Consider the following 17,699-nt stretch of genomic DNA (forward strand, 5'->3'; position numbering starts at 1 on the left):
AGGAATAAATATAGCAATGCTTTGGCCTTTAATACTCCTCAGATACATTACAGAATTTTTCCAATAATACATCAAAGTCCTGACCTTCAAACATATTTTCTAATGAGGAACTATCTATCACTTTCTTAGACTTCTTTACTTCTAGCACCAGCAGTTGGCTTTCTTTCCAGGGTGACTTTTCTTTGTACATCAAAGGAAGTTTTTGTTTTTATAATCACTTAATCATTTTGATGCCTTGTTCATAATCTCTATATGCAAGTCTGCCCAAAGAACATCTGCACTGCACTCAGGCACTAGAGACTCTAGACCCATTACACTGATAAAAGCATGTCTTCCAGAACTCTGGTGCTTAATATTCATACTCTGCCTCAGCAAAATTATAACCTCAGCAAAATTATATTTATGTACATAACATTATGTACATAAATATATAATATATTAATATAAACTATAACTATATACTTAATTATATTAGTATTTATTTGTTTATTTACTTGTTTATGTTATGGACTCATTTTTATTTCTGATCTCCTAGAATGTTTAAAATCAAGTATATTAAATATGAAAAGTAGTTAACAGAAAGTTGAAAGCATGTTAATAACACAAAATTACCACACATATATTACTTGTTGCTATTGTAATTGACAATGGAACTTAAGGGACCATAAAGAAATCAGGCCTCCTTAGTGGACAGTAGGGTATGGTCATGAAGACATGGACTCTTTGCTGTCTATAACACTTTAGGTAAATCAACCTCTCACTCTCAGTTTATTCATTTGGGAAATGGAGACCATGATAGTGCCAACCTCAGAGAATTAATGTGAGGATTATTTAGCGGAATAAATGTAAAGCCTCTAACATTATGTGTAATACAGACACAGAACATTAAGTACATGTTAAATAGTCTTAGTAACTCTCTGAAGTCTAGCTGTGGACTTTGCTTATTTTATAATTTTTTTTTTGTCTTGAGTAAGAGATAATGTCACTTAAGTTACCTGAAATTTTTGAAAGATCAGGAAGCAAATGGAAACAATTCAGTTAATCTATGAAGTCTTGTTCCTCCATTTGAAAATAGTGGTTGTCATTTTATATTCAGATATTTTTTTCTACATAAAAGCTAACTTTTTGTTTTGGACCAGGGCCTTTCCTTTGTTATGGGCTACATGAATGAAAGGAAAGAGCCTTTTTATAAGATACTATTCTCTGGAGAAGTCTCAGGAAGAATTACTTTGTGGCACATTCCTGATGTTCCTGTATCCAAGTTTGATGGCTCTCCTAGAGGTAAGACAGTTTCTAATCTATTTCTAATCACATGTCTTCTGAGAACTAGTTTATAATTAACTCAGTGTTTTTCTCATTTGAGTAACATGAGGCTACAAATAAGACAAATTTTCTCGTGTACCACACTATGCATTAGGTGCCAACATAAAAGGAGGTATAAACATGATGTTTATAGATCTTATACAACAATACAACCGATACAATTCAAATTAACATCAATTTAACAGGAATGATGTTTTATTCAAATGAAATGGATGCTTATATGTGGATGTAGGATAGGTTGACATGCCATACTCATTTTTTTGAATTTGTCATGCCCATATCCTGTACCCTTTACAACCAGTTCCTCTATTGGTATTATTACAGCTGCTTGGAACAGGAGGGACAGATATAAACTTGGCCACTAAACCATTTGGCTCTTTGAATGATTAGATGATTTAGCATTTGCTTATTTTCATTTTTCTTAGAATACAAAACTGAAGTCATTAAAGGAAACATTATTGTGGAGAACCTTCAAGCTCCTGAGACTTAGGTATTCCAAAATGAGGAAGCCCATCTTACTCTTTTTCCCTTACTCCCAAATCATTAAGTCATCTGTGAATCATTGTCTCGGGCACAGCAGAAACATAGTCCTCCACATTTGAATTCCAAAGCACAAGTTTCTGTTACTTAACAAATTTACTGGCATAATTTTAAGGTTCTTTGTCCCAAATGTTTTCAAAACGGTTCCTAATAGTCCTAGGTTAATAAGAAAATGGCAAAAAAAAAAAAAAAAAAAAAAAAAGATTTAGAACCTGGTATTGTGTATGGAAAAGTTTCTTACAAGTTCAATTTTAAGAATTAAAATGTATACCATGCCCCTGCTAAGGCCACCTAATGGTTGCCCTAGGATTTCTCATGTATGTTCCACCGCCAGCAGTGGAATTAAGGAAGCATTTACGTAAGCTTCTTTATAATTAGAACAACAGAGAAGAGGAGCCAAGATGGCGGAACAGCATGGAAGTTTTTTTTGTGTCTCGTGTGAATGAAATAGAGCCAGATAAACACTAAACTATCCTGCACACCTAGAAAACTGATGTGAAGATTACACAACAATCTGCACAACCTGAACCACAGAACACAGTGGCGCCGAGAGATGAACTGGGGGAGACAGAAGCCGCGGAGGGAAGAGAGTGGTTTCTGCTTGTGGAGGGAGGACAGAGATGGTGGGGAGAATACGGGAAAAGCACCCCACCACCACCACCAAAAGCAGCTGGAGAGGAAGTGGAAAAGTGGAAACAGCCGCAGGGACTGAACTAAAAAGGGAGAAAGAAAGAAGAGGGTTTAAATTCCATTAAGAATGTATAAACAGGGGGAGTGCAGAGTCTGAAACTCCACAGTTTGATAACAGCAGGTGCTCTGGTGGGAAGGGTGAATCCCCAGGAGCAGAGTGAAGTCTGGGAGGTCTTCGGACCACATGAGGAGAGGCACTTCCCCTGCTGGGAGGACTCCCCACAGGCAAAGGTCCCATCAGACCCTGGAGAACAACCATATTCGCTGGTGCTGGAACAAGGTTGTGAAGAGTGAAGCCTGGAGCCAGATGTGTGTTGTGATTTTCCATAATCCCTGAAACGCTGCTGCTACATGATCATGTGAACTTTTTCTGGGCTGGGCTGTCACCCAGCGGCAGTTTCTGGGCATCAACAGCAGCACGGTCCCGTGAACTTTCCTGGGTACAGCCAGCACCTGGCCCTTACTTGGTGAGACCCTCCTGCAGAGGGGTAGAATGGGTCAAAGCTTCAGTCCCTCAGAAATGGGGGGTCAGGAAACACAGCCGCATCTGAGATAAAACTCAGGAGGGAGGTGCCACCTGGCAACCTGACGGCTTGGTAATGGACAGTGTAAAAGCAGGGAGTAGACAGAAGCCACAGACAAAGGATGGGTGTGCCATTGCTAATTGGGGAGAAGAGAGTTCTGATACTAAAGACTGGGTAGCTGGGTGATGCCATTTTCACCCCTCCCACGCATGTGCATACAGACCTACATGGGCCACAACAATCCACCTGAGTAAGCTAAGCAGTGTCATCTAGTGGAGAGTGGAGCCATTTCACTAAGCCCCGCCCAACTCGGCCAAGCTTGCTCTTCAGGAATACCACATGTCTCCATGCCTGCTTAGTTTATGGACTATAAATTGCTTCATAGTTTGACTTCTAGGGGAAAATGATGTAATTTCAATCGTATTTCAGTCTGTTCACTGGTCCATCTATTCAATTATCTTTTTGTTTTCTTTTTCATTTCTTTTCTTTTTCTTGAATACAGAAAGAAAAAATTATTTTTATTTTCAATTTTTATTAAGAATATTTTTCTTTAATTTTTTCTACTATATTGTTTACTTTTTTGTAAATTTTTCAAATCCTATTTTACTCCCATCGTTTCATTTTATTCTATTTCATTCTATTCATTATTTCAAATTTTCAAACGTTTTCCTTTTTTTTTCTTTTTCTTTTTTCTCCCCCACTTTTTCTCTAATCTATCAAGCTCCTTTCAACACCCAGACCAAAACACACCTAGGATCTAGCATCATTTATTTGATTTCTGTGTGTGTGTGTGTGTGTGTGTGTATGTGTGTGTGTGTGTTGTTTTTAATTTTTTAATTTTAATTTGTTTTTACCGTATTCCTTTTCTTCCTTCAAAATTTTGAAACAAAGGAATTCACCCAAAAGAAAGAGCAGAAAGAAACAACAGCCAGGGACTTAATCAACAGAGATACAAGCAAGATATCTGAACCAGAATTTAGAATCATGATAATAAGAATACTAGCTGGGGTTGAAAATATATTAGAATCCCTTTCTTCAGAGATAAAAACAAAGTAAAAGCTAGTCAAGATGAAATAAAAAAATGCTACAACTGAGCTTCAATCTCAAATGCTTGCCAAGGCGGCAAGAGTGGATGAGGAAGAGCAGCAAATCAGCGATATAGACAACAAACTTATGGAGAATAATGAAGCAGAAAAAAAGAGGGAGACTAAGGCAAAAGAACATGATTTAAAAATTAGAGAAATCAGTGATTCATTAAAAAGGAACAACATCAGAATCATAGTGGTCCCAGAAGATGAAGAGAGAGAAATAGGCGTAGAAGGGTTATGTGAGCAAATCATAGTGGAAAACTTTCCTAACCTGGGAAATGACACAGACATCAAAATCCAGGAAACACAGAGGACTCCCATTAGATTCAACAAAAACCGACCATCGACAAAGCACATCATAGTCTAAATCACAAAATACTCAAGCAAAGAAAGGATCATGAAAGCAGCAAGGGGAAAAAAGTCCTTAACCTACGAGGGAAGACAGATCAGGTTTACAGCAGACCTATCCACAGAAACTTGGCAGGCCAGAAAGGAATGGCAGGATATATTCAATGTGCTAAATCGGAAAAAATATGCAGCCAAGAATTCTTTATCCAGCAAGGCTGTCATTCAAAATAGAAGGGGAGATTAAAAGTTTCCCAGACAAAAAATAAAGGAGTTCATGACCACTAAACCAGCCCTGCAAGAAATTTTAAGGGGGGCTCTCTGAGGGGAGAAAAGCAATAAATGAATGAATGAATGAGCAAATTATAAATACATACATACATACATACATACATACATACATAAATACCAAAAGCAACAAAGACTAGAAAGGACCAGAGAACACCATCAGACACTCCCAACTCTACAAGAAACATAATGGCAATAAATTCATATGTTTCAGTACTCTCTCTAAATATCAATGGACTAAATGCTCTAATCAAAAGACATAGGGTAACAGAATGGATAAGAAAATAAGAGCTATCTATATGCTGTTTACAAGAGACCCACTTTAGACCTAAAGACACCTTCAAATTGAAAAGTAAGGGGATGGAGAACATCTATCATGCTAATGGTTGACAAAAGAAAGCCAGAGTAGCCATACTTATATCAGACAATCTAGATTTTAAAATAAGGACTGTAACAAGAGATGAAGAAGGTTGTTATATCATAATGAAGGGGTCTATCCACCAAGAAGACCTAGCAATTGTAAACATTTAAGCTCCAAATGTGTGAGCACCCAAATACATAAATCAGTTAATCACAAACATAAGAAACTCAATGATAATAATACCATCATAGTAGGGGACTTCAACACCCCACCTACAACAATGGAGAGATCATCTAAACAGACAGTCAACAAGGAAACAATGGCTTTGAATGACACACTGGACCAGGTGGACTTAACATATATATTCAGAACATTTTATCCTAAAACAGTGGAATATACATTCTTCTCCAGTGCACATGGAACGTTGTCCAGAATAGATCACCGGCTGGGACATAAATCAGCCCTCAACAAGTTCAAAAGATCGAGATCACAGCGTGCATGTTTTCAGACCACAATGATATGAAACTCGAGATCAACCACAAGAAAAAATTTGGAAAGATGACAAATACTTGGAGACTAAAGAACATCCTGCTAAAGAATGAATGGGCTAACCAAGAAGTTAAAGAGGAAATTAAAAAGTACATGGAAGCCAATGAAAATGATAACACCACAGCCCAAAACCTCTAGGATGCAGCAAAGGCAGTCCTAAGAGGGAAGTATATAGCAATCCAGGCCTTCGTACAGGAAGAAGAAAGGTCTCAGATCCACAACGTAACCTTACACCTAAAAGATCTGGGAAAAGAACAGCAAACAAAACCCAAAACCAGCAGAAGACAGGGAATAATAAAGAGTAGAGCAGAAATCAATGGTATCAAAACCAAACCAAACCAAACCAAAACAAAACAAAACAAAAACAGTAAAACAGATCAATGAAACCAGAAGCTGGTTCTTTGAAGGAGTTAACAAAATTGATAAACCACTAGCCAGTTTGATCAAAAAGAAAAAGGAAAGGAGCCAAATAAATAAAATCAAGAAAGAGGAGAGATCACAACCAACACAGCAGAAATAAAAACAGTAAGACAACATTATAAGCAATTATACACCAATAAAATGGGGAATCTGGAAGAAATGGACAAGTTCCTAGAAACATATAGACTCCCAAAACTGAAACAGGATGAAATACAAAATTGGAACAGACCATTACCAGTAAAGAAATCAAATTAGTAATAAAAATCTCCCAAAAAAACAAGAGCCCAGGGCCAGATAGCTTTCTAAGGGAATTCTACCAAACATTTAAGGAAGAGTTAAAACCTATCCTCTTGAAGCTGTTCTAAAAAATCTAAACGGGAGGAAAACTTCCAAATTCTTTCTATGAAGCCAGCATTACCTTGATTCCAAAACCAGACAAAGACCCCACTACAAAGAAGAACTAAGACCAATTTCCCTGATAAACATGGATGCAAAAATCCTCAACAAGATATTAGCCAACCAGATCCAACAATACATTAAAAAAATTATTCACCACAATGAAGTGGTGAATCCTACCTAAATCCCTACCTGGGATGCAGGGCTGATTCATCACATTAATAAAAAAAAAGACAAGAACCACATGATCCTCTCAACAGATGCAAGGAAAGCATTTGACAAAATACAGCATCCTTTCTAGACAAAAACCCTCAAGAAAGTAGGAAAAAAGTATTAAACCTTGAGATCATAAAAGCTATATATGAATGCCAATATCATCCTCAGTGGGGAATATCTGAGAGCTTTCCCCCTAAGGTCAGGAACAAGACCACTCTCACCACTGTTATTCAACATAGTGTTAGAAGTCTTAGCCTGTGCAGTCAGACAACACAAAGAAATAAAAGGCATCCAAATCAGCCAGGAGGAGGTCAAACTTTCACTCTTTGAAGATGACGTGATACTTAATTTGGAAAACCCCAAAGATTTCAGCAAAAAACTGCTAGAACTGGTCCATGAATTCAGCAAAATGACAGGATATAAAATCAATGCACAGAAATCAGTTGCATTCCTATTCACCAACAATGAAGCAATAGAAAGAGAAATCAAGGAATTGATTCCATTTACAATTGCACCAAAAACCATAAGATACCTAGGAATAAATCTAACCAAAGAGGTGAAAAATCTATACACTGAAAACTATAGAAAGCTTGTGAAAGAAATTGAAGAAGACACAAATAAAATGGAAAAAGATTCCATGCTCCTCGATAGTAAGAACAAATGTTGTTAAAATGTCAATACTACCCAAAGCAATCTACATATTCAATGCAATCCCTATCAAAATAACACCAGCATTCTTCACAGAGCTAGAACAAACAATCCTAAAATTTGTATAGAACCAGAAAAGACCCCGAATAGCCAAAGCAATCTCAAAAAGGAAAACCAAAGCAGGAGGCATCACAATTCCAGACTTCAAGCTGTATTCCAAAGCTGTAATCATCAAGACAATATGGTACTGGCACAAGAACAGACACTCAGATCAATGGAACAGAACAGAAAACCCAGAAGTGGGTTCTCACAAACGTATGGCCAACTAATCTTTGACAAAGCAGGAAAGAATATTCAGTGGAATAAAGACAGTTTCTTCAGCAAGTGGTGCTGGGAAAACTGGACAGAGACATGCAGAAAAATGAACCTGGACCCCTTTCTTACACCATACACAAAAAAGAAACTCAAAATGGATGAAAGACCTCAATGTAAGACAGGAAGCCATCAAAATCCTCAAGGAGAAAGCAGGCAAAACCTCTTTGATCTTGGCCACAGCAACTTCGTACTCAACACATCTCTGGAGGCAAGGGAAACAAAAGCAAAAATGAACTATGGGGACCTCATCAAAATAAAAAGCTTCTGCACAGAGAAGGAAACAATCAGCAAAACTAAAAGGCAACTGACAGAATGGGAGAAGATATTTGCAAACGACCTATCAGATAAAGGGCTAGTATCCAAAATCTATAAAGAACTTATCAAACTCAACACCCAAAAAAAAACAAATAATCCAGTGAAGAAATGGGCAAAAGACATGAATAGACACTTCTCCAAAGAAGCTGGACATTCAGATGGCCATCTGCCACGTGAAAAATGCTCCACATCACTCATCATCAGGGAAATACAAATCAAAACCACAATGAGGTACAACCTCACACCGGTCAGAATGGCTAACATTAACAACTCAGGCAAGAGCAGATGTTGGCAAGGATGTGGAGAAAGAGGATCTCTTTTGCACTGTTGGTGGGAATGCAAGCTGGTGCAGCCACTCTGGAAAACAGTATGGAGGTTCCTCAAAAAATTAAAAATAGAACTACCCTATGATCCAGCAATTGCACTACTAGTATTTATCCAAGGGATACAGGTATGCTGTTTCAAAGGGGCATATGCACCCCAATGTTTATAGCAGCAATATCAACAATAGCCAAAGTATGGAAAAGCCCAAATATCCACTGATGGATGAATGGATAAAGAAGATGTGGTATACACACACACACACACACACACAATGGATTATTACTTGGCAATCAAAAAGAGTGAAATCTTGCCATTTGCAACTACATTGATGGAACTAGAGGGTATTAGGCTAAGCGAAATTAGTCAGAGAAAGACAAATATCATATGACTTCACTCATATGAGGACTTTAAGACAGAGAACAGATGAACACAAGGGAATAGAAGCAAAAATAATATAAAAGCAGGAAGGGGAACAAAACATAAGAGACTCTTAAATATGGAGAACAAACAGAGGGTTGCTGGAGGGGTTGTGGGAAGGGGATGGGCTAAATGGGTAAGGGGCATTAAAGAATCTACTCCTGAAGTCACTGTTGCACTATATACTAAATAACTTGGATGTAAATTAAAAAAAATAATAAATAAATAAACGGTAAAAAAAAAACCCACAATAATTAGAACCATAGATATCTACGACAATTCTTAATGCTCATCTAAGGTTTGGGCTCTAGGTTTTTCACAGTCACTGTGGCACGTGTACTGCAAGATCAGGGGTGCCCTTTAATAGAGAAATAGGTTGGCTTTAACTCATCCTCTTTGCTCCTAGATCCAAGCCTCTCTCCCTTCCTGAGCCTACTTGACAGCCAGTTCAAATGCTTGGGTGGTGAACTATATAGAATGATAACCAGTGCTCTTAGTAATTCATAGATAATTGGGGGCTTGGTATGATTTAGAGATACCCATACCCCTAATATTTAAAGAATACATTTATTCCATTTTCCTCACACAACTAACAGACCCTCAGTTTTCCTTTTTAACATTGCTGAGACAAATAGAGAACTCATGAGACTGGACCACCACTTTACATCACTGCAAGAATTTCTCTGTTCTTTTCAGTTGACCTAGGTCTAAAATGAATGCACTAATACACATCTATTCTGAGGCTCCTTGAAGGACAGAGGACCAAAGAGATAGCATTTTGAGTAAAGACAATACATGGCAGGAGAACTTTTCTGCATATAGCCACTGTTCGGATGGCAAAAGAGCTCTGTGTACCCCAAGGGATGGTCCCTTGATAACAGTTTCCATGTCTATGATGAATTTAAAAGCCAAATTTTCCCTTTTTGTGTGTTTTCCCTTTAGAAATACCAGTAACTGCCACCTGGACCCTTCAAGATAATTTTGATAAGCATCATACCATGAGTATTATCGACCATGTCCCTGGGGCTGGAACGGTGGTAGTCACTTCATCAGAGTATGTTTCAAGTCTTGATAAACTAATATGTGGCTGTGAAGATGGGACCATTTTGATTACACAGGCTTTGAATGCTGCCAAAGCAGGACTTCTAGAAGGCGGTTCTTTATTAAAAGGTCATTGAATTTTATGTAACCTTATTTATTTAATTTACTTAAGCTTCAACTTTAACAAGCTGTACTAAGAAGATTGCCGGAGCTTAAAAAATGTGCTGACATTTGCTAATTAATGTGTACATATTTGAATGTTAAAGTAAAACACATATCTGTATTTTTTTAAAAGTCATTGATACAATGAGAAATATATTTCTTTTTTCCCTTGATCTTCCTTCTCCCTTCACCAAAAGCAACTGCTATTAAGTTTCCTTATACCCTTCTTGAAATTTTCTCTGCATATGCAAGTACATAGCAACATAGCAATATGCATTCTTTTAATTATATTATACAATATATTATATATTATACAAACTATACACTTTACAGAAATACGCTGAAACATAACTTAAAATATTTTGGAGCACATTCTTTATGAGTTCATTTTAAATGACTAATAATTAAATTTTCATTTAAAAAATCTCTTAGTAATGGGTGTTTCAGTTTTTGTAGTCTTTGGCTACAACAGAAAATGCTGAATTAACCATCTTTGTACATATATATGGTCATACCTATAGTATTAGTTGCAGGAGTAGAATTACTGGATCAACACTTAGGAATATTTTTAATTTTGAAAATTTATCTAAAAATGTTCTCCATAGAACATCTGTGTACAAGTGTGTCCACTAACAGCCTATGAAAGTGACTTTTTCCCCATACCTTAGCCTACTTTGTGTGCTATTAAACTTTTTAGTATTTGCTGATCAGAACAAAATGGTATCTTCCTGTTTTAATTTTTATTTCTCTGTTAATGAAGTGTAAATATGTTCTTACACATTTTTGTGTATTTCAAAAGTGAATACCTATTAAATAAAGACTGTTATGCAGAAGTTGTCTTATTTACATAAGACAAGGAAAGGAAGGAAAATGTAGGAAGTGATTGAGATTTGGGGATGTGTAGATAATATCTAATATTTTTTAATGCATGGATCTTATTAGACTGTTAGGTCCTTAAGAGTTAAGGCCAAATCTCAATTTTTTTTTTAACGTTTATTTATTTTTGAGACAGAGAGAGACAGATCATGAACGGGGGAGGGTCAGAGAGAGGGAGACACAGAATCTGAAACAGGCTCCAGGCTCTGAGCTGTCAGCACAGAGCCCGACACGGGGCTCGAACTCACAGACCGCGAGATCATGACCTGAGCCGAAGTCGGCGGCTTAACCAACTGAGCCACCCAGGCGCCCCCAAATCTCAATTTTTAAGACACACCTTGTTACCTTGCCTACCACTTGTTCTCAGCTTACTTTGACTACTTACTAAATGTTACTAACTTGTATTCAGTGATTGCCTAAAAGAGAGGAGGGATAGCAATGAACCTAGGAGAGGTATAGTACTGCTCGACAGCTCAACAGCTACTATTAAAAGTTAGTGAAAAAGCTTAAGACCTTAGCACTTTTTCTGTAGGCTGATTTTTCTCATCCAGAAAGCAAGCATAAAGCTAAATTGGACTTGAATATCTGAATTAATATTCATTAATTGGTTTGCTAAGGGGATATAAACTGAGGATGTGCCTCCTGTAAGTGAAATAACTAATGATTCTTTAACTGAAGTAATAATGATTCTTTGGGACTGTTTTTTAGTTTGTGTAAAGAGGGTTTGTAGTCTGTGGTCTTCTATAATTTTTTTTTATTTCAATTTTTTTTTTTTAGTTTTAGCTAATGATGAAGAGGCAGTATGGAAACTGAGTGTCAGTAGTCCTGTGTTCTAGTACATCTGTGGTATGATATACCCACATTCCTACCAAGTGCTAGTGCTAGGAAACGAAGGACATTATCTTATTTATTCTACACAACAGTCTTGTGTGAAACAAGGCTATTATCGTCCCAAGTTTTTCAGATGCAGTACCTGTGGCTTAGAGGGGAAAAGCAACTTGTCATGGTGACCCATCTAGTAAGTGACATACCTAGAAAACCAAAGCATTCATGTAATAGCAAAGCTATGTTCTTAAACATTATGCTGTGCTTTTTCACACTTGGATTCAAGTCACATAACTTCTTTGAGCCTCAGATACTTTACCTGTAAAACGAAGAGGTAGAACCAGATAATCTAATATTTTTGGAGGCAAAAATGTTCTGTGAAACTTTGCTTTTCTTTTATACTAGACTTGGTTATGCTTATTGAAAGGGCAGCAGTGATGTTCTGAGATTAATTTTTGTAGAAGCAAAATGGATGAATTGTTCACTCTTTTAGAACAGCCTTTGTTATTTGATGGCACTGGAATTAGTAACTTGCTAACATCCTTAAAGAATTGGTAGACTTCGAACAACCGGCTTTAATGCTTCATCAAAAGCATGACATAACTTATGAGGAGATGCTTGCCTTTGAAATGGTCCACTGATTGGTCATTCATTTTTTTAACCAACAGCCTCGCTTTAATTTTGTGTATCTTCTTTACATTAAAATTTTATAAAAGAAAATTTCAACACTATTTCTTGAGCAAAAATAATTTTTCATTATTTGGTGTTTCGTTGTTTTCCAGATTCCCTTCCTCATAAAGTTCTCAAAGGCCATCACCAAAGCGTTACGTCATTACTTTACCCACATGGTCTCTCTTCAAAATTAGACCAAAGTTGGCTTCTATCTGGGGACCAGGACTCATGTGTCATCTTGTGGAATATCTTCACTGAAGAAGTTTTGCATAAATTCTTTTTGGAGGCTGGTCCAGTAACAAGTCTTTTGATGTCACCAGAGAACTTCAGAGTAAGTTAAGACAAACAGTAAAACGTAACATAATTTTTTTTCAATTTTTTAAAAATTTACTTAGAGAGAGAACATGAGCTGGGGAGGGACAGAGAGAGAGGGAAAAGGAGAATCCCAAGCAGGCTCTATGTTGTCAGCATGGAGTCCGACGTGGGGCTCAAACTCACAAACCACAAGATCTTGACCTGAGCCAAAATCAAGTCAGACGCTTAACTGAGACACCCAGGTGCCCCTAATTTAAAAGTTATATAACATTGCAGAATGTTTAAAAACAAAAAGGAAAATTAACCCATGTTCCCACAGAAAAGAAAAGTTCTATATATTCTTAATACAATGGTGTAAATTTTATGAATTCCTTTCTAAACTTTTATATGCATTTTACTATGATTACAGCTTATGCAAATAATTTGATTCTAAAGATTTTGTCAATTCTTGGCTTTACAAAAGTCAGTTAATTTACTTTCTTTTCCCCCCCAATTCTATGTCTTCATTTTAACAGTTTTATTTTTTTAATTTTTGTTATTATTTTTTTAATGTTTATTGTATTTTTGAGAGAGAGACAGAGTGTGCATGTGCGTGAGCAGGGAAGGGGCAGAGAGAGACGGGGACAAAGGATCCAAAGCAGGGCTCTGGGGTGACAGAAGAGAGCCCAATGTAGGGCTGGAACTCATGAACCATGAGATCATGACCTGAGCCAAAGTGACACGCTTAACTGACTGAGCCACCCGGGCGCCCCATATAATTTTTTTTTAAGAAAAGTAATTGACACTCAATATGGAAGCAATTAAAATATATAGGATTCTATACATTAGAAAATAACTTTTGCCTTCAATAATTTACTTTTATAACAATATTTATAGTTATTATTTTCCTTTTCTTAAATAGGTTTTTGTTTGCTCTCTTTCATTTGTTTAACAAATACAGAGCTTTAACAAATTTCTGAGCATCTACCTTGGGCAGGACAAAAGGAAATATTTACAGATAATATTTTCTTATGCAATATGAATTTAACTTCAGTTTCCATAAAGCTGACATCTTTGTTAAAATATGAATGATTAACTTTTGAGTTTCCTGAGTTTGTCAGTTACTTGCCAAAATTGGCAATTGACTTGCCAAAATTATTTCTCTGTAATAATATTTAAAAACTCAGCTTCAAAGTAAACTCAGAGCAAACTTACACTGTATTTTGTAGTAAGGCATAATGAAAGAAATAAATCAGTGAAACAAAGTTAAGGGACTTAAAAAAAAGACTTATATATGGTGATTTGGGATACTTTGATATGTCTTTTATTCTGAAGTTCCCTCCTTTAACCATTTTTTTTTCCTCAAAGCTCCAGGACAGTAGTCAAATCCTGACCTCTTTTACTTTTGCCTTAGTCATAAATGACTTAATTCCAAGGACCATAATCCATTGAAACCAAGCCAAATAAAAAGGAAGTTTATTGAAAGGGCCTAAGAGGCAATATTTTAGACATACAAGACAAAACACTACAGCAAGGACTCTGTGCAGTTTGAACTTATATTCAGAAACCAAGGTTACTCTTCAAGTTTCCTATCCCAAAGGAGTCTGTTTTCTGTGATTTATCCTTTTGTTTCTTTTTTAATGTTTATTTATTTTTGAGAGAGACAGAGAAAGAGAGAGAGAGAGAGAACAGGGGAGGGGCAGAGAGAGGGGGACAGAGGATACGAAGCGGGCTCTGCATGCTGACTCAAACACGTGAACCATGAGCTCATGACCTGAGCCTAAGTCACTTATCCACTGAGCCACCCAGGTGCCCCTTGTGATGACTCCTTTCTCATGCTTGTTCCTGTAACTTCTTTTAGCAATTTTAAATGTGTAGAAAAGAGAATCTGATTGTCCTAGTGTGGGTCTCTAGTGTATGTCTACCTCTGGCTATAGGATCTGTGTTCACATGTTGTGTGTATGTTCACATGTTATATGTAAGTATAATTTTCCTGAAGTACATTGGGCTCTCTCTATTCTAGAAGCTGTGGGCTGTGCTGGTTCTCTAACAGGTAATAGTAGTAGGGAGGCAATGCCATCTGCCTTATTCTACAAGTCTGGGTTCCCCATATATCACACCTGCCATTTTGTGATTTTTTTTTTCCCCTCGGGATTTTTGTAGTCTCCTGAGAAAGAATTAGGAAAAATAACTTGCTCCCCAACACCCCACAGAAAGAGATCAGTAATGGGCATGGGGAGGTTCTCAGGGGATCTCAACCAAAGCTTTAAACACAGCAGCTGAAACTCTGGCTAGGTACCCTGGTGAAGGTAGGAGCATCCACATTGCAAAAAATGGTTAGAAAGGAAACAAAGAGGCAGAAGAACCACTACCTACTCCCCCTCTCCCCCTCACCCCATCCCACCCACCCCCCATCACAGGCTGACTAACACATGGCCCTCTTGGTGAGGCACAGACCTGCCCTGTAAACTCCTCCCAGATTAGCCTCACAGCAACCAGCATGGATGGTCTTTGTCCTAAACTGTGTTCAAGGTAACCACATGCTGACTTTTTAAAAAGTATCTTAAGAATCTTTGTCCTATGAGCCTATTTTTGATCCTTGTGTCTTTGAAGCTGTGCATTCAGTTGGAACTATCTAATGCTTACCTCTTTTAGATTGTGTCTACACTGAGTTTCCTGTTTGGATTAGAATCTGAATAGTTCTGGGAACACGAAATCACATTCTGAGGCTCTAAGTGGAAAATATCAGCTCATGATACCCTTGGGCCTAAGCTTGTGTCTACAAATAGCTTCTTTTTGTGGCAACAAATTAGTTCTGGGGTTTATTTTATTCTGCATTATTTCCGATGTCTGCCTCGCTGCCTGAATTTGCTGAGTGATGGTCAAGTCCTTCATTTATCTTATAAGTAGATTTGGCTTGGAATTCTCCTTTTTCACTGTGTCTCTTGACTTTCCTAATAAGTTGCTGAATTTAAAATCGACTTGGTGTTTAAAACCCCTCTTTATAGTGTTATGTGAAGAGGTCCTATAGAAAACAAAAATGTCATTTTGTAAATGGTGTTTAAACAAAATATTTTTATGTCACTAGGGGGGAAAATCTCATTTAATTTGAAGAAAAGCATTTGATTATTCACTTACAAATAACTCTGTTTTATTTTGTTCTGTTTTGTTTTCCCATAGCTAAGAAGTGATCAGGTAATTTGCTGTGTGTGCAGTGACCATTCTGTGGCTCTCCTTCACCTTGAGGGGAAGAGGTGCCTCCTGCATGCCCGGAAGCATCTTTTCCCTGTGAGGATGATAAAATGGCACCCAGTTGAGAATTTTTTAATTGTTGGATGTGCTGATGACTCTGCTTACATCTGGGAAATTGAAACAGGTAAATTGGAATGTTACCCCTTTGATTCTTTACATATTTATGCATCAAAGCATTTGGCTGGGTGGAGAGTTCCAGAGACTACATGGTGACCACCTCACCTGCTTTAACCTTTGGTTGGGCTGCGTTTAATGGCTTTGATTGAAGGCATGTATGGAAAATAAAACACAGTGGCCCAAGTCAGATCTTGACCAACTGATGATTAGCTGACAGAGCATTGCACAGGAATGAGCCGGATATTTCTGGAAGCTATAAATAAAAACATAAGTTATCTACTTTAATTATTAACAAGAGAGAAATTTAGTGTCCTACTAGTCTCAAATTATCATTAAATTCTGCCTTCTTCAGCATACTCATGATCTCAGCAACATTTTGAGCTAATTGATGATCAGTAATAATGGAATATAATTAATTACAAAACTGCAAAAAGTTGAGTCAGGGAAACTGAAAACTGAGTGGCTCAATTGAACTTTTGATGTCGTCGTGTGGAGAATGTACAGTTTGAACTTCAAAGTTAAAAAAAAAAAGTTTTACAGTGTAACTTAAGATTGAGAGTAACACATTTCAGGCAGATGCTGGGAACTTATCAAATAAGGCAACGTAATTAATGAACGGGAGTCAGGGGAGTGTGCTTGAGAGTACATTTCACTGAAACCATAGCATGATATTTATTGATTAATCAGTGGTGGTTTTATGTTGGGGGTTATTAACAGACTGGATAGTTTATAATATTATAGTTTAGAGTCATACTTCACCAAAATAATTGCTATTTTCTTTACATTTGACTTTCATGTGTTAATGATGATGACTAATGTACTGGTGTATGGAGGGTGCAATATAATTCTGTCTTACGTTTGTACCTTGCTTTACAGCTTTGATGGCCTTCCATATTCATTTCCCATTAGATTATCACAACTTCTAGTGTAGGTGGAGGAGGTTTTATTCCCCATTTTATTGATGATGAATTTGTAACTGATTTGTACATGTGCAAGATTACATTGCTAATAAGTGGTGAACCAGTATGAGGGCCCTGTCTTTCTTTACACAATATGCACAAAATTAGGAGAGTTTTAGAATTCTTAGGTAATCTATCAACCTGAGTGACAATGGAGTATAATGGATAAAATGAGCTCTAAAGCCTGGGCTTGCTTCCAGGACCTGCTAACAAAGGTTGGCCTTGGGCAATAACTTGGCTTCACTGCATGTCAATTTCTTCATCTATGAAATGGGAGTAATGATACCACCCTCCTGTCAGGATTAAATTAACTAATACTGACCATGCTTGTAAACAGTGCCTTATAGGTGCTAAGGCCTTAGTAATAGTTAACTATTATTAATATGATCAAAGAATGCGGTAAAATCTTGATTTCTGCTTGTGGAATCTAAGTCTGTAAAACACATGCACTTATAAATGTGTGCAATTGCATTGTTTTCAGTTGTGAAATTGTGAATACTGGGTAACCAAACCTATTTTTCCTAGAAAATAGAATCTAGTGAGAATAAAGAGATTTCTGGGTACTGACAAGTGTTTACACTTCCATTGCCCCATCGGGATACCTCTCAGCCAGTGCAATTTTTTATTTATGTAATTTTTGATGGGGTGGTCAGTAAAGGGGGGAAGCCAAACCACTAGTATA

General features: G+C 37.1%; 1 protein-coding gene across 1 annotated transcript in view; it reads left to right on the forward strand.

The window, feature by feature from the left end:
- Window positions 1-17,699, forward strand: part of WDR72 (WD repeat domain 72) — a 202,648-nt gene that overhangs the window by 18,931 nt on the left and 166,018 nt on the right. The window contains exons 9-12 of the mRNA XM_007081860.3: window positions 1,140-1,281; window positions 9,762-9,989; window positions 12,506-12,726; window positions 15,870-16,065. Coding sequence (XP_007081922.1) covers window positions 1,140-1,281; window positions 9,762-9,989; window positions 12,506-12,726; window positions 15,870-16,065 — 787 coding nt within the window. The remainder of the gene's footprint in view (window positions 1-1,139; window positions 1,282-9,761; window positions 9,990-12,505; window positions 12,727-15,869; window positions 16,066-17,699) is intronic.

This window comes from Panthera tigris, chromosome B3, assembly GCF_018350195.1.
Source record: "Panthera tigris isolate Pti1 chromosome B3, P.tigris_Pti1_mat1.1, whole genome shotgun sequence".
In the NCBI taxonomy this organism is placed as follows: Eukaryota; Metazoa; Chordata; class Mammalia; order Carnivora; family Felidae; genus Panthera; species Panthera tigris.